General features: G+C 40.1%; 1 protein-coding gene and 1 pseudogene across 2 annotated transcripts in view; one reads left to right on the forward strand and one right to left on the reverse strand.

The window, feature by feature from the left end:
* The window catches only part of ZNF81 (zinc finger protein 81), a 91,320-nt gene that overhangs the window by 68,328 nt on the left and 1,348 nt on the right, over positions 1–21,644 (reverse strand). Inside the window, exons 2-3 of one of the 2 annotated variants that reach the window (XM_025371607.1) lie at positions 16,514–16,632; positions 12,635–12,851 (exon numbers count right to left, since the gene is read on the reverse strand). In XM_025371607.1, the coding sequence (XP_025227392.1) occupies positions 12,635–12,688 (54 nt within the window). In that variant the 5' untranslated portion in view covers positions 12,689–12,851; positions 16,514–16,632. The remainder of the gene's footprint in view (positions 1–12,634; positions 12,852–16,513; positions 16,633–21,644) is intronic. The other variant, XM_025371606.1, reaches the window with a different exon arrangement.
* On the forward strand, positions 13,213–18,649 carry LOC112614984 (annotated as a pseudogene).

The raw sequence follows: 21,644 nt of genomic DNA on the forward strand, positions 1-21,644 counted from the left end.
ACATTAAACTTTTTTGCAAGTCACAGGTTTTGTCAGTAAGCTTGCAGGAATCACTTATTCCTCTGGTGAAACACCTTGGCTGGGAGTGGATGAGGGGTCAAGGGCAGATTTTTTCAGATGGAAAATATTTCTGTATGTTGCATGCTTGTGAGAATGGCCCAGCATAGAAGGGGAAACGTGATGTGATAGGAAAGAGAGGAGATAACTGGAAGGGAGGGGAAAGGGTTCAGTGGAAAGATCATTTCTTTCTAACAGGAAGGAAAGTTCATGGGTATAGGAAAGGAATAAATGGACATTCAAGTCTATAATTTTCCATCCACCTGTAAGTTTAGCTTTACTGCATAAACCTTGAAATGTGCCTCCTGATGTTTACTTGTATGTATTTTGTAAGATGATTTATGCTTTCTCTTTAAACATATTTATGTAAAATATTTTAATGTGTATAGAGAATATTTATTTTTCACTAGCTGCTTACTTTTTTTTTTTTTTTTTTTTTTTTTGGTTGAGACGGAGTCTCGCTCTGTCGCCCAGGCTGGGGTGCAGTGGCCGGATCTCAGCTCACTGCAAGCTCCGCCTCCCGGGTTTACGCCATTCTCCTGCCTCAGCCTCCTGAGTAGCTGGGACTACAGGCGCCCGCCACCTCGCCCGGCTAGTTTTTTGTATTTTTTTAGTAGAGACGGGGTTTCACCGTGTTAGCCAGGATGGTCTCGATCTCCTGACCTCGTGATCCGCCCGTCTCGGCCTCCCAAAGTGCTGGGATTACAGGCTTGAGCCACCGCACCCGGCCAGCTGCTTACTTTTTATTTTTATCATGCTTTCATGCTCTGTGTGATGATCCATATTACAGTAAAGCCTTAAAAACTTTTTTTCTTTGCTTCATCATCTAGTTTCTGAAAAGGGTGGGTTAAAGTGGCTAGTGGTCGAATTAACTATTTCGCCTAGTTTTAATTTTACATAGTTTAAGGATATATCATTAGCTGTATATGTGTTGATAAATGTTATAATTCTTGATATTTCACAGTTTGAAGAACCATCTACTTTCATACCTTGTGACGTTTTTCACCTTATATTCCCTCTGCTCAGGTTTTAAAATTGCAGCCACAGGCTTCTATTGGTGTTTTTTGGCCAAGTCTATCATTTTCTATCCCCCTTCGTTTTCATATTTTCTGGGGTCTTTTTTTTTTTTTTTTTTTTTCCGAGAAGGAGTCTCACTCTGTCACGCAGGCTGGAGTGCAGTGGCGTGATCTCGGCTCACTGCAACCTCTGCCAACCTCTGCCTCCCAGGTTCAAGCAATTCTTCTGCCTCAGCCTCCCAAGTAGCTGGGATTACAGGTGAGCACCGGCTAATATTGTATTTTTAGTAGAGATGGGGTTTTGCCATGTTGGCCAGTCTAGTCTAGATCACCTCAGGTGATCCGCCCGCCTCGGCCTCCCAAAGTGCTGAGATTACAGGCATGAGCCACCGCGCCTGGCTGGGTCTTTTAATTTCAAATGTAACTCACATTTATAAAATAATGCTGGACCTTGGGGAATTTTCAGTTGTTTTTTCCTATCAGATGATGTTTTTCTTTTAATGAATGATTTTAACCCATACGTAATTATTGGAACACTAGGATGGATTTCTGCTATTTAAATATTTCTTTTGGTTTCCTTTAATTTCCTTGGCACATAAAATTTTTGGTGTTTTCCCCCTTAATGCTCATTTGAAAATTACTATTCATTCTACATTTAGTCTTATCACTCATCCCAACATAAGACCAGAATTATATGCATGTTTCTCTCCCAGGGTCTACCAATATCTATATTCTTCTGAAAAAGAATAAGAGAATCATAGGATTCTTTGCTTTTCCTTTCACTTACTTTATTTCAACTATTTCTTCTATGGGAATAATTGTAATTTTAGTTTCAATTTATAATGCTATACATTCATATATATTTGCATTTTTTCCATTTAGAAAATAAAAACATTGGCCGGGCGCAGTGGCTCAAGCCTGTAATCCCAGCACTTTGGGAGGCCGAGACGGGCAGATCACGAGGTCAGGAGATCGAGACCATCCTGGCTAACACGGTGAAACCCCGTCTCTACTAAAATATACAAAAAACTAGCCGGGCGAGGTGGCAGGCGCCTGTAGTCCCAGCTACTCGGGAGGCTGAGGCAGGAGAATGGCGTAAACTTGGGCGGCGGAGCTTGCAGTGAGCTGAGATCCGGCCACTGCACTCCAGCTTGGGCGACAGAGCGAGACTCCGTCTCAAAAAAAAAAAAAAAAAAGAAAAGAAAAACAAAAACTGATGTCAAAACATGCTTGAAGAAAATGTTAACACATTAACGGGAAATGCAAAGATTACTTGAAAAAAAGCAAACATACTCAATTCTTTTTTTTTTTTTTCCCCCCAGGCTGGAGTGCAGTGGCGTGATCTCAGCTTACTGCAACCTCCACCTCCTGGATTCAAGCAATTCTTGTACCTCACCCTCCTGGGTAGCTGGGATTACAGGCGTGCACCATCATGCCTGGCTAATTTTTGTATTTTTAGTAGAGACAGAGTTTCACTGTGTTGGCCAGGCTGGTCTCAAACTCCTGACCTCAAGTGATCCACCTGCCTCGGCTTCTCTAAGTGCTGGGATTACAGGCATGGGCCACACAACACACTGCCCATACTCAATTCTTTAGTAGGAAATCTGAATTATCATAAAGAAGCAAATGGCCCTATTTAATGCAAGTTCATTTACAATGGCAATATAATTATTTTTAAATTTGGTAAGTGAATTATAAATTGTATACAAAAAAGAAAACAATCAAGAAAGCAGTAAATTCCTGAAAAAAAGGGTAATCAGAGACAGCCCTATCATCTATTAGAAGAAATTATGAATGTAGAGGAATTAGAATAATAAAGATTATGACTATTAGCTCAGTGGAACAGGATAAGGTTCAGAAATATACCCAATATACTCAGAGTTATATCTTGGAATGTATGTACAGGCATACATGGTTTCATTGCACTTTACTGCACTTCAGAGATTATTGTGTTTTTTATAAATTGCAGGTTTGTGGCAACCCTGATAGAGCAAGTCTATTGGAACCATTTGTACAACAGCATGTGCTCACTTCGTGTCTCTATGTCAGATTTTGGTAATCCTCACAATATTGCAAACATTTTCATTATTATTATATCTGTTTCTTCTCTTTTTTTAAGGCGGAAGATTTGGTTATTTTTTATTTTTAATTATTTATTTATTTGTTTATTTTTTATTTGAGACAGAGTCTCACTCTGTCACCCATGCTGGAGTGCAGTGGCGTGATCTCGGCTCACTGCAACCTCTGCCTCCTGGGTTCAAGCAATTCTCTGCCTCAGCCTCCCGAGTAGCTAGGATTATAGGCACCTGCCACCATGCCTGGCTAATTTTTTTGTACTTTTAGTAGAGACGGGGTTTCACCATCTTGACCACGCTGGTCTTGAACTCCTGACCTCGTGATACGCCCACCTTCGCCTCCCAAAGTGCTGGGATTACAGGTGTAAGCCACTGCACCCGGCCTATTATTATATCTGTTATGATAATCTGTGATCAGTGATCTTAGATGTTACTATTGTCATTGTTTCAGGGCACCACAAACCATGCCCATAGAAGATGGTGAGCTGAATTGATAAATGCTGTGTGTGATCTGACTGCTCCACCTACTGGCCTATTCCCTGTCTCTCCCTCTCCTCGGGCCTCCCTACTCCCTAAGACACAACAATATTGAAATTAGGCCAATTAATAACCCTCAATGGTCTCTAAGTGTTCAAGTGAAAGGAAGAGTCACATGTCTCTCCCTTTAAATCAAAAGCTAGACATGATTGAGCTTACGGAGGAAGGCATGTTGAAAGCCAAGCTAGGCTGAAAAGCAAGGCTTCTTGCACCAATCAGACAAGCTGTGAATGCAAAGGAAAAAATCTTGAAGGAAATTAAAAGTCCTACTCCAGTGAACACATGAAAGATAAGAAAGTGAAATAGACTTATTGCTGATATGAAGAAAGTTTGAGTGGTCTGGAAAGGAGACCAAACCAGCCACAACATTCCCTGAATTAAACCAAACCTACTCCAGCACAAGGCCTGAACTCTTCAACTCTGCGAAGGTTGAGAGAGGTGAGGAAGCTGCTGAAGCAAAGTTTGAAGCTAGCAGAGGTTGGTTCATGAGGCTTAAGGAAAGAAGCCATCTCCGTAACATAAAAAACACAAGGTGAAGTAGCAAGTGCTCGAGTGCTAACATAGAAGCTGTACGCAGCAAGTTATCCAGAAGAGCTAGCTAAAATAATTGATGAAGGTGGCTACACTAAACAACAGATTTTCAGTGCAGATTAAACAGCCTTATATTGGAAGAACATGCCAGCTAGGACTTTCACAACTACAGAAGAGAAGTAAATGCCTGGCTTCAAACCTTCAAAGGACAGGCTGACTCTCTTGTTAGGGACTAATGTAGCTGGTGACTTTAAGTTGAAGCCAGCCAGCCATGGTGGCTCACACCAGTAATCCCGGCACTTTGGCAGGTTGAGGTGGGAGGACTGCTTGAGGTCAGGAGTTTGAGATCAGTCCCGGCAACACAGCAAGATCCCATCTCTAAAAAAAAAAAAAAAAAAAAAAAAAAAAAAAAATTAAATTAGCCAGGCATGGTGGCACATGCCTGTAGTCCCAGCTACTCAGGAGGCTAAGGCAGGATTCCTTGAGCCCAGGAGCTCAAGGTTACAGTGAGCTATGATAACATCACTGCACTCCAGCCTGACTGACAGAGTGAGACCCTGTCTCAAACAAACAAACAACAACAAAAATGGTGAAGCCAATGCTCATTTACCATTCTGTAAATCCTAAGATCCTTAAGAATTATGCCAAATTGGCCGGGCGCAGTGGCTCACACCTGTAATCCCAGCACTTTGGGGGGCCGAGGCAAGTGGTGGTTCATGCCTATAATCCCGGCACTTTGGGGGGCCGAGGCGGGCGGATCATGAGGTCAAGAGATTGAGACCATCCTGGCCAACATGGTGAAACCCTGTTTCTACTAGAAATACAAAAATTAGCTGGGCATGGTGGCATGTGCCTGTAGTCCCAGCTACTTGGGAGGCTGAGGCAGGAGAATCGCTTGAACCCAGGAGGCAGAGGCAAAGTTGCAGTGAGCCAAGATCACGCCACTGCACTCCAGCCTGGCAATATAGCAAGACTCCATCTCAAAAAAAAAAAAAAAAAAAGAATTACGGAACAACAAAGCCTGGATGATAACACATCTGTTTACAGCATACCTTACTGAATATTTTAAGACCACTCTTAACACCTATTGCTAGACAAAAAAGATTTTTTACAAAATATCACTGCTCACTGACAATGCAGCTGGTCACCAAAGAGCTCTGATGGAGATGTACAAGGAGATTCATGTTGTTTTCATGCCTGTTAACACAACATGATTCTGGAGCCCATAGATCAAAGAGTAATTTCAACTTTCAAGTGTTATTTAAGAAATACGTTTTGTAAGACTATAGCTGCCATAGATGGTGATTCCTTGGATGAATCTGGGCAAAGTAAATTGAAAACCTCCTGTAAACAGTTCATCATTCTAGAAGCCATTAAGAACACTCACGATTCATGGGAGGAGGTTAAAATATCAGCAATAACAGAAGTCTGGAAAGACTTGATTCTAACCCTCATGGATGACTTTCAGGGATTCAAGACGTTACTAGAGGAAATAGCTACAAAGATGGTGGAAATAGCGAGAGAACTAGAAGTGAAGCCTGAAGATGTGACTGAACTGCTGCCATTTCATGATACAACTTTAAAGGATGAGGAATTTTTTCTTATGGATAAGAAAAGAACATGATTTCTTGAGACAGAATCTACTCCTAGTGAAGACGCTGTGGACAGTGTTGAAATGACAGCAAGTGATTTAGAATATTACATAAACTGAAAGAAAGCAGGGGCAGGGTTTGAGAGGACTGACTCCAATTTTGAAAGGATTTCTACTGTGGATAAAATGCTGTCAAACAGTGTTGTATATTACAGAGAAATCTTTCAGGAAGGAAAGTGTTAATTGATGTGGCAAACTTCATTGTTGTCTTATTTTTTTAAATTGCTATAGCCACCCCAATGCTCAGCAACCACCACCCTGATCGGTCAGCAGTCATCAGCATCAAGGCAAGACCTTTCACCAGCAAAAAGATTATGACCCACCAAAGGCTCACGTGATTGTTAGCATTTTGTAGTAGTATTTTTAAATTAAAGTATATACACTGTTTTTAGACATAATGCTATTGTACACTTAATAGACTATAGCATACTATAAACATAACTTTTATGTGGGAAGCCACAAAATTTGTATGACTCTTTACTGAGATACTCGCTTTATTGCAGTGGTCTGGAATCGAACCTGCAATATCTCCAAGGTATGCCTGTATATGCTAATGTAGTATTGCATGTTGGGGGGGGAATATAGATTATTCAATAAATGGTGTTGGGACAAATGTGTAGGCATCTTGAAGAAAAATTAAGATAGATCCCTGGTTAAGGCTTTACAACAATAGCAAAGAGAATCCAGCTAGTCGCAGCTGTAAAAGTAAAAAATAAAAACAATTAAGTATTAAATAGAAAATACAAGAGTTTTTTTTTTTGCCCCAAATACCGCTGAGCAATGGGGAACAATGAGGAAGGCGTTTCTAGTTATGATACAAAACTTGGAGAACAGAAAAGATTCATAAACTCAATGCACAGAGAAAACACTAACATTTTCATTTAAAAGACAAATGGGAAGTTGGGAAAAATAACTGGGACACATGTAACATCCTTCCATAAATAGCAACAACCTAATAGAAAAAAATGGGAAAAGGAAATTTTAAAATGTTTCAGAAAAAAATCATATAAATGGCTCTTTAAACACAGTCACATATATTCAACCTTGGCCATAAGAGAAATGTAAATTAAATCTATACTGAGATACTGTGTTGTAACCTACCAGACTGGCCAAAAAGAAAAAACGAATATGACAAGACACTGTGTTGCTTGGGTATGGTGAAAACAGACACTCATACAACTGACACAACCCACAAGGCAGGCAATTTTTCCATATCTATTAAGAATAAAAATGTGTAAACAAAACAAAATGAAAAGAGTAAAAATGTATATATCATCTGTCCTGGGAATTCTACTTGGAGAAATTTCTCTTTAAACATACTCTCTCTTGTGCTAAGATTTGTATAAGGATATTCATTGCAGTGTTGTGTACAATTGCAAAAGATTAGAAACCCTTTAAATGTCTATTAATATAAAACTGGTTAGCATATTTTGATATATTCATATAATAGAATAAGACGTAGCCTTGTAAAGGAATGAGGTAACTCATTACATGTAGTGACACTGAATAATCACCAAGCTTTATTGTTAAGGGAGAAAAGCAAGTGCTGGAAATTTTGTATGCTAATATTTCAGTTTATTGTGTGTGTTTGTATGGACAGACTATCTGTATCTGCCTTGGGAAAGAATATATGGGCTACTGGGGTCAAAATTGGAGGGTACATTTTTTCTTTTCAAAAGATTATTATTATTAAACATAATATTCATGTAGAAAAACATATGAAACAAATATTCACCTTAACTAATCATTCAAAGCAAATACCAACCTAATTATCACCACAATCTGAAAATAGAACATGGCCAGCTCCTTGGCCGGAAGCCTTTCTCATGCCTCTTTCCCTCCCTCCCTGCAACGCCCCTGGTCAAGAAAGCCACTATTCTGCCTCAGATGGTGAGCACTTCCTCACTTTGCTTTCAAGTTTTATCACCTACAAATGTACCCCTCTATACTATATGCTTTTGCTTTTCCTGTCTTAAAACTTCATATAACTTGAAACACAATAAATTATTTGGTGTCTAACTTCTTTCACTCAACATTATGTTCAATTCATTTATTCATTCTATTTTTTAAAATTTTTCTTTCTTTTTTTTTTTTTTTTTGTAGAGATGGGGTCTCACTATGTTGCCCAGGCTGGTCTTGAACTCCTGGCCTCTAATGATCTTCCTGCCTCAGCCTCTCAAAGTGTTGGGATTATGAGTATGAGCTGTCACACCTGGCCCCACTCTATTATTGATGGGCATTTGCATTATTTCCAGTTTCTGGCTATTACAAGTAATGCTACAGTGAGCATTTATACATGGGTCCTGGTGCATCAGCCAAGGATTTCTGGTGGGTGTTTTCCTAGAACTGTTTCCTCATATGGTCTACATATGCATGGACGAATAAGGCTAAAAGGTCCCCAGAGATTGTACCGATTTACATTCTCATCAGCAGTGCTCCTCCTCCTCACTAACACTTGTCATTGTCACTGTTCTAAATTATAGCCATTCTGGTGGTGGTGGTAAGGGGTAGTTGTATTACATCGTGGTTTAAATTTGCATTTCCCTGATGAAAAATGAGATTGAGCACTGTCTCACGTGTCTAATAGCCATCTGAATATCTTCATCTGTTACATATCTGTTCAAGAAGGCCTCTGACTAGTGGGTATTCTGCTTTTTCTTGTTGTTTTGTTGTTCTTTATATATTCTGGGTATAAGTCCTCTGTTGTTTATATCTTCTCCCACTCTGTGGATTGCGATTTTCTTCTTCTTTTTTTTTTTTTTTTTTTTTGAGACAGAGTCTCATTTTTTTCACCTAGACTGGAGTGCAATGGCGCGATCTTAGCTCACTGCAACCTCTGCCTCCTGGGTTCAAACAATTCTCCTGCCTCAGCCTCCCAAGTAGCTGAGATTACAGGTGCCTGCCACCATGCCCGGCTAATATTTGTATTTTTAGTACAGACAGGGTTTCACCATGTTGGACAGGCTAGTCTTGAACTCCTGACTGACCTCAGGTGATCCACCCACCTCAGCCTCCTGAAGTGCTGGGATTACAGGTGTGAGCCACCGCGCCCAGCTGTGATTTTCTTTGGGGAAGTGATTATTATAAAAGTCAGGGTAGTAGTTAGCTCTGGGAGTAGAGGGATTGTGGAATGCTAACTATGGACTCTTTCTAGGCCTATGGAAGGATAACTCACTCGGCCATACATGTCTGTTCTGTGTGCTTTTCTGTAGGTATGTAATATTTCACAATAAAGACGTTTTTAAGTGTAACTATGATCCATTAACTTCACGCCCCTGTATGTATTTAAGAGAGGGTGTACACATGTGCACGGAGACATGATGAAGAATGTTCCTAGCAGCATTGCTTATAATTCATATTATATTTCACTGAAATATTTTAAATTAACAAAAATTGATAAAAATTTCTTTGGCCGGGCGTGGTGGCTCAAGCCTGTAATCCCAGCACTTTGGGAAGCCGAGACGGGCGGATCACGAGGTCAGGAGATTGAGACCATCCTGGTTAACACGGTGAAACCCCATCTCTACTAAAAAAAATACAAAAAAACTAGCCGGGCGAGGTGGCGGGCACCTGTAGTCCCAGCTACTCGGGAGGCTGAGGCAGGAGAATGGCGTAAACCCGGGAGGCGGAGCTTGCAGTGAGCTGAGATCTGGCCACTGCACTCCAGCCTGGGCGACAGAGCAAGACTCCGTCTCAAAAAAAAAAAAAAAATTCTTTAATTGGCTACCTTCTGTGACAAAAAGGAGAAAAGAATGTGTTCTCAGCTGCTGTTATTTGCATAAAGAAACCCTAATCATACAAAGAAAAACTAACTAACCTGGTTATATGTATTAGAGAGAGCTGAGCAGACAGGAGAAAGATGGATAAGAGAATTTAGACCATAGAGCTTGAGTAGCCCTTATCCAAAATGCTTGGGATTAGAAGTGTTTGGGATTTTGGATTTTTTTCAGATTTTAGAATATCTGCATTATACTTAGGTTGGGCATCCCTAATCTGAAAATCCAAAATCCAAATGGGCATTTCCTTTGAATGTCATGTCAGTCCTCAAAACGTTTTGGATTTTGGAGCATTTTGGATTTTGCATTTTTGGATTAGGGATACTTAACCTGTATAGCTTTTTATATGTCTTTAATTTTTTGAGTCATTTTTCTATATTACTATTCAAAAAATTACGTTTTTTAAAAAACTACTACTAATATCTTTAGAATGATATGATGCTGCATCCATAAAACAAAAATAGCATGGGAATATTCTGAAGACAAAAAGAGCTACTTAAAAAATATAACAGCATTAATAAGAGATAGAAAAGAAGGTTTGGAAGATAAAGTTTTTTAAAAAATACTACTAAAGGGAGAGCAAAAGAGATAGAAATGGATATCAGTAAAGCAAATAATTTTTACAAAGCAGCATCGAAAACCAAATAAAAAGAGTTTTAGAAAAGCAGAGAAAATGTGCGTGTGAGTAGAAAAGGCCTAGGAAGACTTTGGACGGGCTTTCAAATAGGGCATAAAAATGATTTCTAGGCTGGGCACGGTGGCTCACTCCTGTAATCCCAGCACTTTGGGAGGCTGAGGTGGGCAGATCACAAGTTCAGGAGATCGAGACCATCCTGGCTAACACGATGAAACCCTGTCTCTACTAAAAATACAAAAAAAATAGCCGGGTGTGGTAGTGGGTGCCTGTAGTCCCAGCTACTCGGGAGGCTGAGGCAGGAGAATGGTGTGAACCCAGGAGGCGGAGGTTGCAGTGAGCCGAGATTACACCACTGCACTCCAGCCTGGGCGACAGGGTGAGACTCCATCTCAAAAAAAAAAAAAAAAAAAAATTACTTCCAATCTATAATTATATTCTCAGCCAAAAAGACAAGTTTAGTGTCAGGATCAAATAGGTATATTTCCATGGCATTCATATTTATATTTCTACACATAAATTTATACAGTTATATGTATTCAGTAAATATATTTCTGCATGACATTTTCAGACATGCAAAGTTTCATAAAATGTACCTGTCGGGCATCCATTTTCAAGGATATACTGCAGGATGTGCTCCCCACAAAATGAAGGGGCAAGCCAAGAAAGAGGAAGACATAAGCTCCAGGAAACAGATCTGACTCAAGAGAGAAGTCAAGGGGATTTCCTGGGAGATGGTAAAGAGAAGACACCAAGGTAACAGCTCTGTATCAAACTGAGAAAGTCACCAGTCCAGACTTTAGCAAGTCAAGCTCCAGGAGAGATTTCTTCAAAGAGAAGACAATGATGCCCAGAAGTGAGAGCAGCCCCACCTATTACTGGCTATTTACTGTGTAAACCTGGGCCAAATGGTTTTTCTCTGTGCCCCAGTTTTCTCCTATCCCCCAGTTTTCCCCTCTGTGACATGGGGATAATAATGGCACTTACTGGGCATGGTGGCTCGGACCTGTAGTCCCAGCTACTTGGGAGGCTGAGGTAGGAGGATCACTTGAGCTCAGGAGTTCGAGGTGGCAGTGAGCTATGATTGTGCCACTGCACTTCAGCCTGGGCAACAGAGTGAGACTCTGTCTCTAAAGATAATAATAACAATGGCACCTACTTCATGAGGTTGTTGTGAAGATGGGTGAACACACGTAGAGTACATGTAACAGTGCTTGGCATGCAGTAAATGTTGTATGACTGCTTTTAATTATTATCACTGTGATTATCACCTAATGTGTTTGAATATATAGAAAGGAGATCTAAACACCAGGGAAGAATTTGGAGTTGAATGATTGATATGTATATAGTAATGCAAACAAATGACTGAGACAGAAAATTGTTAATTCCAAGGAAAAGAAAAAAGTTGTGCAGAAATAGTCATCACAGCATGGATACCATGGGATTCAATGATCAACACCGACCATGAATCTCACCAAAACAATGATATACCTATCTTAGGGAGGTGGGGTTAGGAAACGGGTATGTGAGTGGGGGAGTAAAGAAAAGCTCAATCTCGCCGGGCGCGGTGGCTCAAGCCTGTAATCCCAGCACTTTGGGAGGCCGAGACGGGCGGATCACGAGGTCAGGAGATCGAGACCATCCTGGCTAACACGGTGAAATCCCATCTCTACTAAAAAAATACAAAAAACTAGCCGGACGAGGTGGCGGGCGCCTATAGTCCCAGCTACTCGGGAGGCTGAGGAGGAGAATGGCGTAAACCCGGGAGGTGGAGCTTGCGGTGAGCTAAGATCCGACCACTGCACTCCAGCCTGGGCCACAGAGCGAGACTCCATCTCAAAAAAAAAAAAAAAAAAAAAAAAGAAAAGAAAAGCTCAATCTCTATAGTGGAAAGCCAATAGATAACACCAAAACATTCTTTAAAACTATTAAAAAGAGTAAAGGTGCTTGCTTCTGGGGAGCTGGAATCTGGCAGAAAGCAAAGCATGGAAGAGGTTTTTTTTTTTTTTTTTTAAACAAGACTTAGAGAACTATTTGATTAAATGAAACTAAGAGCTAATTGCAAATTACCAAGTGGCGACAAATATTCATAAAAATATGCAAGAATGATAAAGGGCTATTAACCTGAGTATTTTCAAAAGCCTCTTTTAAAATCCATAAGCTAAGATAAATAAATCAGCAACGGACAGGAGAAGGAAATTCACAAAAGGGAAATAAATGACCAATACAAATGGGGGTGGAGGAAATTTTCCTGCCTGGTAAAAAAAAAGTACTAGAAATGAAAACTATGAGATAGTATCTTTCCTTCAGGGCTCTGGACGAATTCCAACCCCTGGGCACCTCTTCCTCCTCCTCACCTCACAGGCACTGCCATGTTCCCCTGGCTGGGGAGCGTCCTCATTAGCTGGCATGTTCCCGACGGACTTGGACGTCAGCCCTGGGGCTTCCTTGCTGATAACTCTATAATTCCAGTGGAATCAGTGGACTCAACGGGGACTGCTGGGGTCAGAAGGAAGATCCTGCAGCCTTCACTATGAGATCTGGCCCAGGGACTCTGCAGAGACTCCAAGAACCCTGGAAAGACAGTGTCCATATGATCAGAGGCAGACAGCACTCACTACACAGACATCTCCTGGGGGAACCAAAGTACAGTTCACTGCACTGGATACTGTGAGGTAGATAAAGTCCAAGAAACACATATTCTGCTTATCAATTAAAATAGAATATGAGCAAGAGCATGAGATTTGGACTAAAATTAATAAAGGTTTAAATTCTAGCTCTGCCAACCTTTAGCTATGAGAACATGAAAAAGCTTCTTCAGGTTTATTTTTCAAAATGAATTTGAAATATTTATCTCAAGTGGCTATGAAAATTAGATGAGATTATGTTTCAATGGTACTTAGCACTGAACTGGCCCCAGGTAAACAATTAATACATGTTAGCAAGTAGTGTTATAAGGAAGCATGTAATTGCAGAAGCAGGTAATTTGCACAACAAATCTTTCATCTATGTGTTGTTAAAATCATTATTATTTCATTTTATGCATACAAAATTAGAGGTTTAGTGGTGTTAAGTCAAACCCAGTCTACCAGGCTCCAAAGTTCACGTTGTCAAGGTTATATCACATGATACCTTTTCCCTGGTAGGTTCAAAATAAATGTGGTTCTGTTTAACAGATGGTGAAAATATGACCCTGAGTTCAGAATAAAAAAGTAAAATTGCTTGAGACAGAAGAGACACGCTATAAGAAAAATATTAATAGCCTGGAACTAAAGTTTTTTAATTAACTCAAAAATATCCAGAGGTAAAACTGTTTCCTCATTGAGGGAACTAGTGTCTCTGTGTCCAAGTTGAGGTACAATTTTATTCTGATCAATTATTAGAGGCACTGTAGATTTAGTCATTCTTGTTAAGAAATGAAAAATATCTACTTAAAAAGAAGAGGAACTTAAGACAACAGAAGTAAGAATGGGATGAAGAGGAAAAGTGAAAGTAAAATAAATAAAGAGTAAAATAAAATAAAAGGCATGAACAAGTTAAATTTTAAAAACATAAAAAGGATGTTATATCAAAACAAGAGGAAAAATATACTTTCTTCTCTTATAATAATGGAACTTTTACAAAATTCCTTCAAATAACTTGGCCACCAAAAAATCTGATAAATGTTTTAATATTGGGAATTGACAGGCTTACATTCTCTGATCGTAACATAAGATGTTCAACAACATCAGTCATTAGGAAAATGCAAATCAAAACCAAAATCTTTCATGTATTAGGAAACCATGTCACATCCACTAAAATGGCTAACATAAGAAGAAAAGACAATAACAAGTGTTGGTGAGCTGTGAATAAATTGGGGCTCTCAAACATTGCTGGTTGGATTGTAAAATGGTACACTCATTCTGAAAAACATTTTGGCAGTTTCTCAAAATATCAACCATAAAGTCACCATATAACCCAGAAATTCCACTCATAGGTATCTATGCAAGAGAAATTTTTAAAAACCCATGTCCATTCCAAAACTTGTATACAAATATTCACAGCAGCATTATTTATAGCAGCCAAAAAGTAGAAACAATCCAAATGTTTGATGTCAATTGATGAATGGATAAACAAAATTTGGCATATATACACAATGGAATATTATAACATTTGGTAATACAAAAGAAGTACTAATACTACAACATGGATGAACCCTGAAAACTCTACCCTAAGTGAAAGAAGCCAGTCACAAAAGACCACATATTTGTGATTCCATTCATGTGAAATATCCAGAATAGGCAAATCCACAGAGACAGAAATAGAATAGTGGTTGCCTAGGGCCGGGAGTATGAGGTGGCTGGCATGAATGGTGAATGTCTACTAATAAGGACAGGATTTCTTTTGGGGGTGTTGAAAAGGTCCTAAAATTAGATTGTGGTGATGGCTGCACAACTCTGTTAATATACTAAAAACCACTGAGCTGCATACTTTACGTGGGTGAATTTTATGGTATTGGAATATACCTAAATAAATCTTATTTTTTAAAAGGGGAAGAAAAGAAACTTTTTCCTAAATAACCCAGGATCAAAGTGGGAAATCAATACAGAAGCTATACAAATTTTACCAGAAGTTACGGAATACAGCATTGTATTTGGAGTGAAATTTACTGCTTTAAATAGCGTTGTTTTTAATTAAAAAGAAATACAACCCCAAAATGAGCTATATATTCAACCTAAAACATTAGAATTAGAAAAAACAAAATTAAGCAAAACAAAAACCAAAACCAGGAAGTAATTAATAAAAATAAAACCTTAACTAAATCAAATAAATATAGGAGGCTTAAAGAAAAAAAAGAAATGAAATGACCAATGTAGCCGGGCGCAGTGGCTCATGCCTATAATCTCAGCACTTTGGGAGGCCAAGGTGGGAGGATCGCTTGAGCCCAGGAGTTTGAGCCCAACCTGGGCAACATGGTGAAACCTCATCTCTACAAAAAAAGAAAGAAAAATTAGCCAGGCATGGTTGTGTGCACCTGGAGTTCCAGCTATTCAGGAAGACTGAGGTAGGAGGATTGCTTGAGCCTGGGAAGTCGAGGCTGCAATGAGCCCCAATTGCACCACTGCACTCCAGCCTGGATGACAGAGTGAGACCCTGTCTCAAAAAAATAAATAAACAAATGGAAATGACCGATGTCATTTAAAAAACTCTCTAGCAAATCAGATAAAGGAGTCAAGAATGTGTATGTGTGTATGTGTGTGTGTGTGTGTGTGTGTGTAGATAGATATAGGAATAACATAAGATAATTATCATCATCAGTCATTAGGAAAATATAAATCAAAACCCAAATCTTCCATTTGATTAGGAGACCATGTCTGTGCAAGATAAATGAAAACATATGTCCATTCCAAAACTTACACACAAATAGTCACAGCAGCATTACTCATAATAGCCAAAAGGCAGAAATAATCTAAATATCCATCAACTGATGAATGGATAAACAAAATTTGCCATATATATATACAATAGAATATTATTATTTGGTAATAAAGAAGTATGGATACCGGCCGGGCGTGGTGGCTCAAGCCTGTAATCCCAGCACTTTGGGAGGCCGAGACGGGCGGATCACGAGGTCAGGAGATCGAGACCATCCTGGCTAACACGGTGAAACCCCGTCTCTACTAAAAAATACAAAAAACTAGCCAGGCGAGGTGGCAGGTGCCTGTGGTCCCAGCTACTCTGGAGGCTGAGGCAGGAGAATGGCGTGGACCCGGGAGGCAGAGCTTGCAGTTAGCTGAGATCCGGCCACTGCACTCCAGCCTGGGCGACAGAGCGAGACTCCGTCTCCAAAAAAAAAAAGAAGTATGGATACCTACTACAACATGGAAGAGCCTTGAAACTATAGAAACCACACACACACATACGCATATACATGTATTTGAAATGAGAGGAAAATCTTTCCCAGATAGTAAGGTGTTTAAAGCAGTTATTGCAGAACATTATGCAAACTGTATAGCAATGCATTTTAATACTGCCACAAAACAAGTGCTTCCCTAGTAAAATGCAAATTAATAAAGTTAATATAAGAAAAGAAAAGAGACCAGGTGCGGTGGCTCACACCTGTAATCCTAGAACTTTGGGAAGCCAAGGCTGGCTGATATCAGTTGAGGCCAGGAGTTCAAGACCAGCTTAGCCAACATGGTGAAACCTCATCTCTACTAAAAGTACAAAAATTAGCCGGGAATGGTGGCACGCACCTGTAATTTCAGCTACTTGGGAGGCTGAGGCAGGAGAATCGCTTAAACCCAGGAGGCAGAGGTTGCAGTGAGTTGAGATCGCACAAACTGCACTCCAGCCTGGGTGACAGAGTGAGACTCTATCAAAAAACAAAACAAAGCAAAAAAATAGAAAAGAAAGAAGAGACTAGTACATGTAGAAGAGACCAGAAAAAAAATTAAGTGACACAACAAACACAAATCGGAAGACTCTGAAAGGTAGAAAGGTAAGGAGGACAGCTTACAGACCTCAGGACTTGAACAGCACAGTGGTTGAGTTCCCTGGGTTTTCCTTTATCCTCCCATACATCATCAAAAGGTACTGGAGAAACTTACAACTCAGAACCATCAACCGGAACAGCTTCCCCCCGCCAAAAAAAAAAAATATGGCTCCAAGAAAAGCCATTCCTGTTAAAGGACCAGGAAAAAGGTGACTTCACTGAACAGAAAACCTTTTTGAAGATACCCAGCCTTCCCCAGCCAAACACTAATGGAATGCACATTCCTTTCAATCACCTGTTGAACATTCTGCAAATAGACCATACCGGGGGTCATAAAACACCTCCACAAATTGAAGTCATACAGAGTATGTTCTCTGATTATAACAGCATAGAACTATCAATCAATAACAGAAAGATAACAGGAAAATCTCCAGATACTTTAAAATTAAATAATATATTTCTATATGATCCATGGATCAAAGATGAAGTCCCAAGGGAAATTAAAACATGATGAATGAAAATGAAAAATGTAACATCAAAATTTGTGGGGTACAGATAAAGCACTGTTGAGAGGGAACATTATAGCACTAAATGTTTATATGAGAAAAGAGGAAAGGTCTTAAATCAATAATCTAAGCTCCCACCTCAAGAAACTAGAAAAAGAAGAGAAAACTCAAACTAAGCAGAAGGAAGTAATAAATACAAGAGCAGAAATCAGGCCGGGCGCGGTGGCTCAAGCCTGTAATCCCAGCACTTTGGGAGGCCGAGACGGGCGGATCATGAGGTCAGGAGATCGAGACCATCCTGGCTAACCCGGTGAAACCCCGTCTCTACTAAAAAAAATACAAAAAACTAGCCGGGCATGGTGGCGGATGCCTGTAGTCCCAGCTACTCAGGGGGCTGAGGCAGGAGAATGGAGTAAACCCGGGAGGTGGAGCTTGCAGTGAGCTGAGATCCGGCCACTGCACTCCAGCCTGGGCGACAGAGCGAGACTCCGTCTCAAAAAAAAAAAAAAAGAGCAGAAATCAATGAAATTGAAAACAGAAAAACAATAGAAAAAAATAAATCCAACAGTTGGTCTCTTGAAAAGAACAATAAAACTTGTAATCCTCCAGCAAGATTGGCAAAGATTAAAAAACAGAAGACACGACTAGGAAGATGGTAGAGCAAGAGCAAAGAAAAATCCCTTTGGTTCCAGAAAATCTCCTGAAAAAGAGGAAGGCTTATCAAGCCCTCAAAGCCACCCAGGCAAAGCAGGCACTTTTGGCAAAGAAGGAGCAGAGAAAAGGAAAAGGGCTCAGGTTTAAGTGACTGGAATCATTCCTACATGATTCCTGAAGGCAGAAAGGTGACAAGGTGTGTCTCAGACGACTAGAAGTGAAACCTCATGCCTTGGAATTGCCAGATAAACAATCCTTGGCTTTTGCTGTATGCATCGAAAGGATTGATGGCATGAGTTTATTGGTGCAGAGAACCATTGCAAGACTTCGCCTAAAGAAAATTTTTAGTGGTGTCTTTGTAAAAGTTACCTCCCAGAACCTAAAAATGTTGCATACAGTGGAAACTTACGTGACCTGGGCATTTACAAATCTGAAGTCTGTTCGGGAACTCATTTTTAAACGTGGACAAGCCAAGGTCAAGAATAAGATCATCCCTCTGACAGACAACACAGTGATTGAGGAGCACCTGGGGGAAGTTTGGTGTTATTTGCTTGGAAGACCTCATTCATGAAATTGCCTGCCCAGGGAAGCATTTCCAGATCTCATGGTTCTTGAGCCCTTTCCACCTCTCAGTGGCCCATCATGCTACCAAAGATAGAGTGGGCTTCCTCAAGGAGATGGGCACACCTGGCTATCGGGGTGAACACATAAATCAGCTCAGCCGCCAGCTGAACTAGACCCAGGTGTCAAACTGCAGTAAATTTGTATCAGTGAAGTAGAAGCATGTGTTTTTATTTGGGGGGGGGGGAATTTTTATCAAGTATCTTCAGAGAAGTTTCTTTCCTGCTTTATCTTCAAAAACTGGAAAGGAAGGGTCAAAGAAAAGACAGTAGCTCATGCCTGTAATCCCAGCACTTTGGGAGGCCAAGGCGGGCGGATCACCTGAGGTCGGGAGTTCGAGACCAGACTGATCAACATGGAGAAACCCCATCTCTACTAAAAATACAAAAATTAGCCGGGCATGGTGGCGCATGCCTATAATCCCAGCTACTCGGGAGGCTGAGGCAGGAGAATTGCTTGAACCTGCCTGGGAGGCGGAGGTTGCGGTGAGCCAAGATTGCACCATTACACTCCAGCCTGGGCAACAACAGCAAAACTCCGTCTCAAAAAAAAAAAAAAAAAAAAAAAAAAAAGAAAGAAAAGAAAAGACAGTAGCTTATGTTCATGGCAAGCACCTCTCATCACAGTCCAGTTCCAAGGAAAATTCCAGCATTTTCTACATTGACTGCCGCCTCATCTGAAATCAGCACATTACACGGAGGAAGGAGTCCTGCTTTGCTGCATCTTCTATCCTAGGGTTTAATGTTGGTTAATGAGTAACTCTAGCATTTGTATAAGGCTTCCTAAGACTCCTACAGCAGTCGACCAAGCCCAGGGACATAATTGAATCTGAAGATTTCTGCAGCCTTGTTTTGAAAAAGACTTGGAATACACATAGGAAGAAAGGCACAAAAATAAATGTTCACTTGTCTCTGTGAAAAAAAAAAAAAGAGAGAGAGAGAAGACACGAAGACACAAATTACCAATATTAGAAATGAAACACAGAGATGTAACTACAGATCCTACAGCCATTAAAACAGGGGTATCTAATCTTTTGGCTTCCCTGGGCCCCACTGGAAGAAGAAGAATTGTCTTTCGCCACACATAATATACAGTAACACTAACGATAGCTGATGAGCTTAAAAAAAAATTGCAAAAAAAAACCTCTCAATAATATTTTAAGAAAGTTTACAAATTTGTGTTGGACTGCATTCCAAAGTGCCCTGAGCCACATGTGGCCCACAGACCGCGGGCTGGACAAGCTTGCATTAAAAGGATAGTAAGGGAATACCACAACAATTTTGTGCACATAAATTCAACAACTTGGATGAAACAGTCCAATTCCTTGTAAAACTCAAAGTACCACAATTAACCCACTATTAAATGCAGGTTGACTGTCTCTTATCCAAAATGCTCGGGAACAGAAGTGTTTCAGATTTCAGATTTTTTTTAAATTTTGGAATATATGCATATACATAACAAAGTATCTTGTAGAATGGGACTCAAGTATACACACAGAATTCATTTATGTTTCATGTACACTATGTTCCCTTATAACTTTGTGCATGAAACAAAGTTTTCACTGCATTTTGACTGTGACCTGTCACAAAATCAGGTGTGAAATTTTGCTTGTGGCATTATGTCGGCACTCAGAAAGTTTTGGATTTTGAAGCATTTTGAATTTCAGATTTTTGAATTAGGGATGCTTAACCTGTAGATAGTCTAAAATGATATTAAATAGATAATCTGAATAGTTACATAACTATTTCAGACATTGAAGCCATGATCAAAAAGCTTCCAAATGGAAGTTTCCAGGCCCAGATGGCTTCACCGGAGAAGTCTACCAAATATTTAAACATTTAAATAAAAATTAGTACTTATTCTACACAATCTCTTCCAGAAAATAGAAGAGGAGAAAATAGTCCCCAACTCATTCAATGAGGCCAGTATTACCCTAATACTAAAACCAGACAAGGCCAAGAGCAGTGGCTAACACCTGTAATCCCAGCACTTTGGGAGGCTGAGGCAGAAGGACTGTTTGGGCCCAGAAGATTAAGACCAGCCTCGGCCGGGCGCAGTGGCTCAAGCCTGTAATCCCAGCACTTTGGGAGGCCGAGACGGGTGGATCACGAGGTTAGGAGATCGAGACCATCCTGGCTAACACGGTGAAACCCCGTCTCTACTAAAAAATACAAAAAACTAGCCGGGCGAGGTGGCAGGCGCCTGTAGTCCCAGCTACTCGGGAGGCTGAGGCAGGAGAATGGTGTAAACCCAGAAGGCGGAGCTTGCAGTGAGCTGAGATCCGGCCACTGTACTCCAGCCTGGGCTAGAGCGAGACTCCGTCTCAAAAAAAAAAAAAAAAAAAAAAGACCAGCCTGGGCAACATAGTGAGACCCCATTTACAAAAAATAATAAAATTAGCTGGGTGTGGTGGCATGTGCCTGCAGTCCCAGCTACTCAGGAGGCCGAGGCAGAAGGATCACTTGAGGCTGGGAAGTCAAGGTTGCAGTGAGCCATGATCACACCACTGCACTCCAGCCTGAGGAACAGAGTGAGAGCCTGTCTCAAAAATAAAAAATAAAACCAGATGAAGATAGTATAAAAAAGAAAACTATAGACAAATATTTCCCATGAACTTAGATGCAAAAATCCTCAAAAAAGCATTAGCTAATCAATTCCTTTAATATATCCAAAGAATTATACATCACAACCAAGTAGGGTTTATTCCAGGAATGTAAGACTAGTTCAATATTCAAAAATCAATCAGCGTAACCCTCCATACTGACAAGCTAAAAAAGAAAAAAAAAATCACAAGATCATAAAAATTCATACAGTGCTGATGAAATTCAACACCCATTCATGATAAAAACTACTTTTGAAATTAAGAATAGAGGGGAACTTCCTCAGCTCAAAAAAGAGGGTCCAAAAAAAGAAAGCCCTACAGCTAAAATCATACTTAGTGGTAAAAGGCTGAATATTTTCCCCCTAAGGCTGAAAACAAAGCAAAGATGTCCACTCTCACCACTCTTATTCAGCATAGTACTGGAACTTCTTGCCAGTGTAATAAGGGAAGAAAAGCAGAGGTATAGAGATTGCAAAGAAAGAAATAAAACTATCCCTGTTTGTATATGA

The sequence above is a fragment of the Theropithecus gelada genome, chromosome X (genome assembly GCF_003255815.1).
Source record: "Theropithecus gelada isolate Dixy chromosome X, Tgel_1.0, whole genome shotgun sequence".
Taxonomy (NCBI): domain Eukaryota; kingdom Metazoa; phylum Chordata; class Mammalia; order Primates; family Cercopithecidae; genus Theropithecus; species Theropithecus gelada.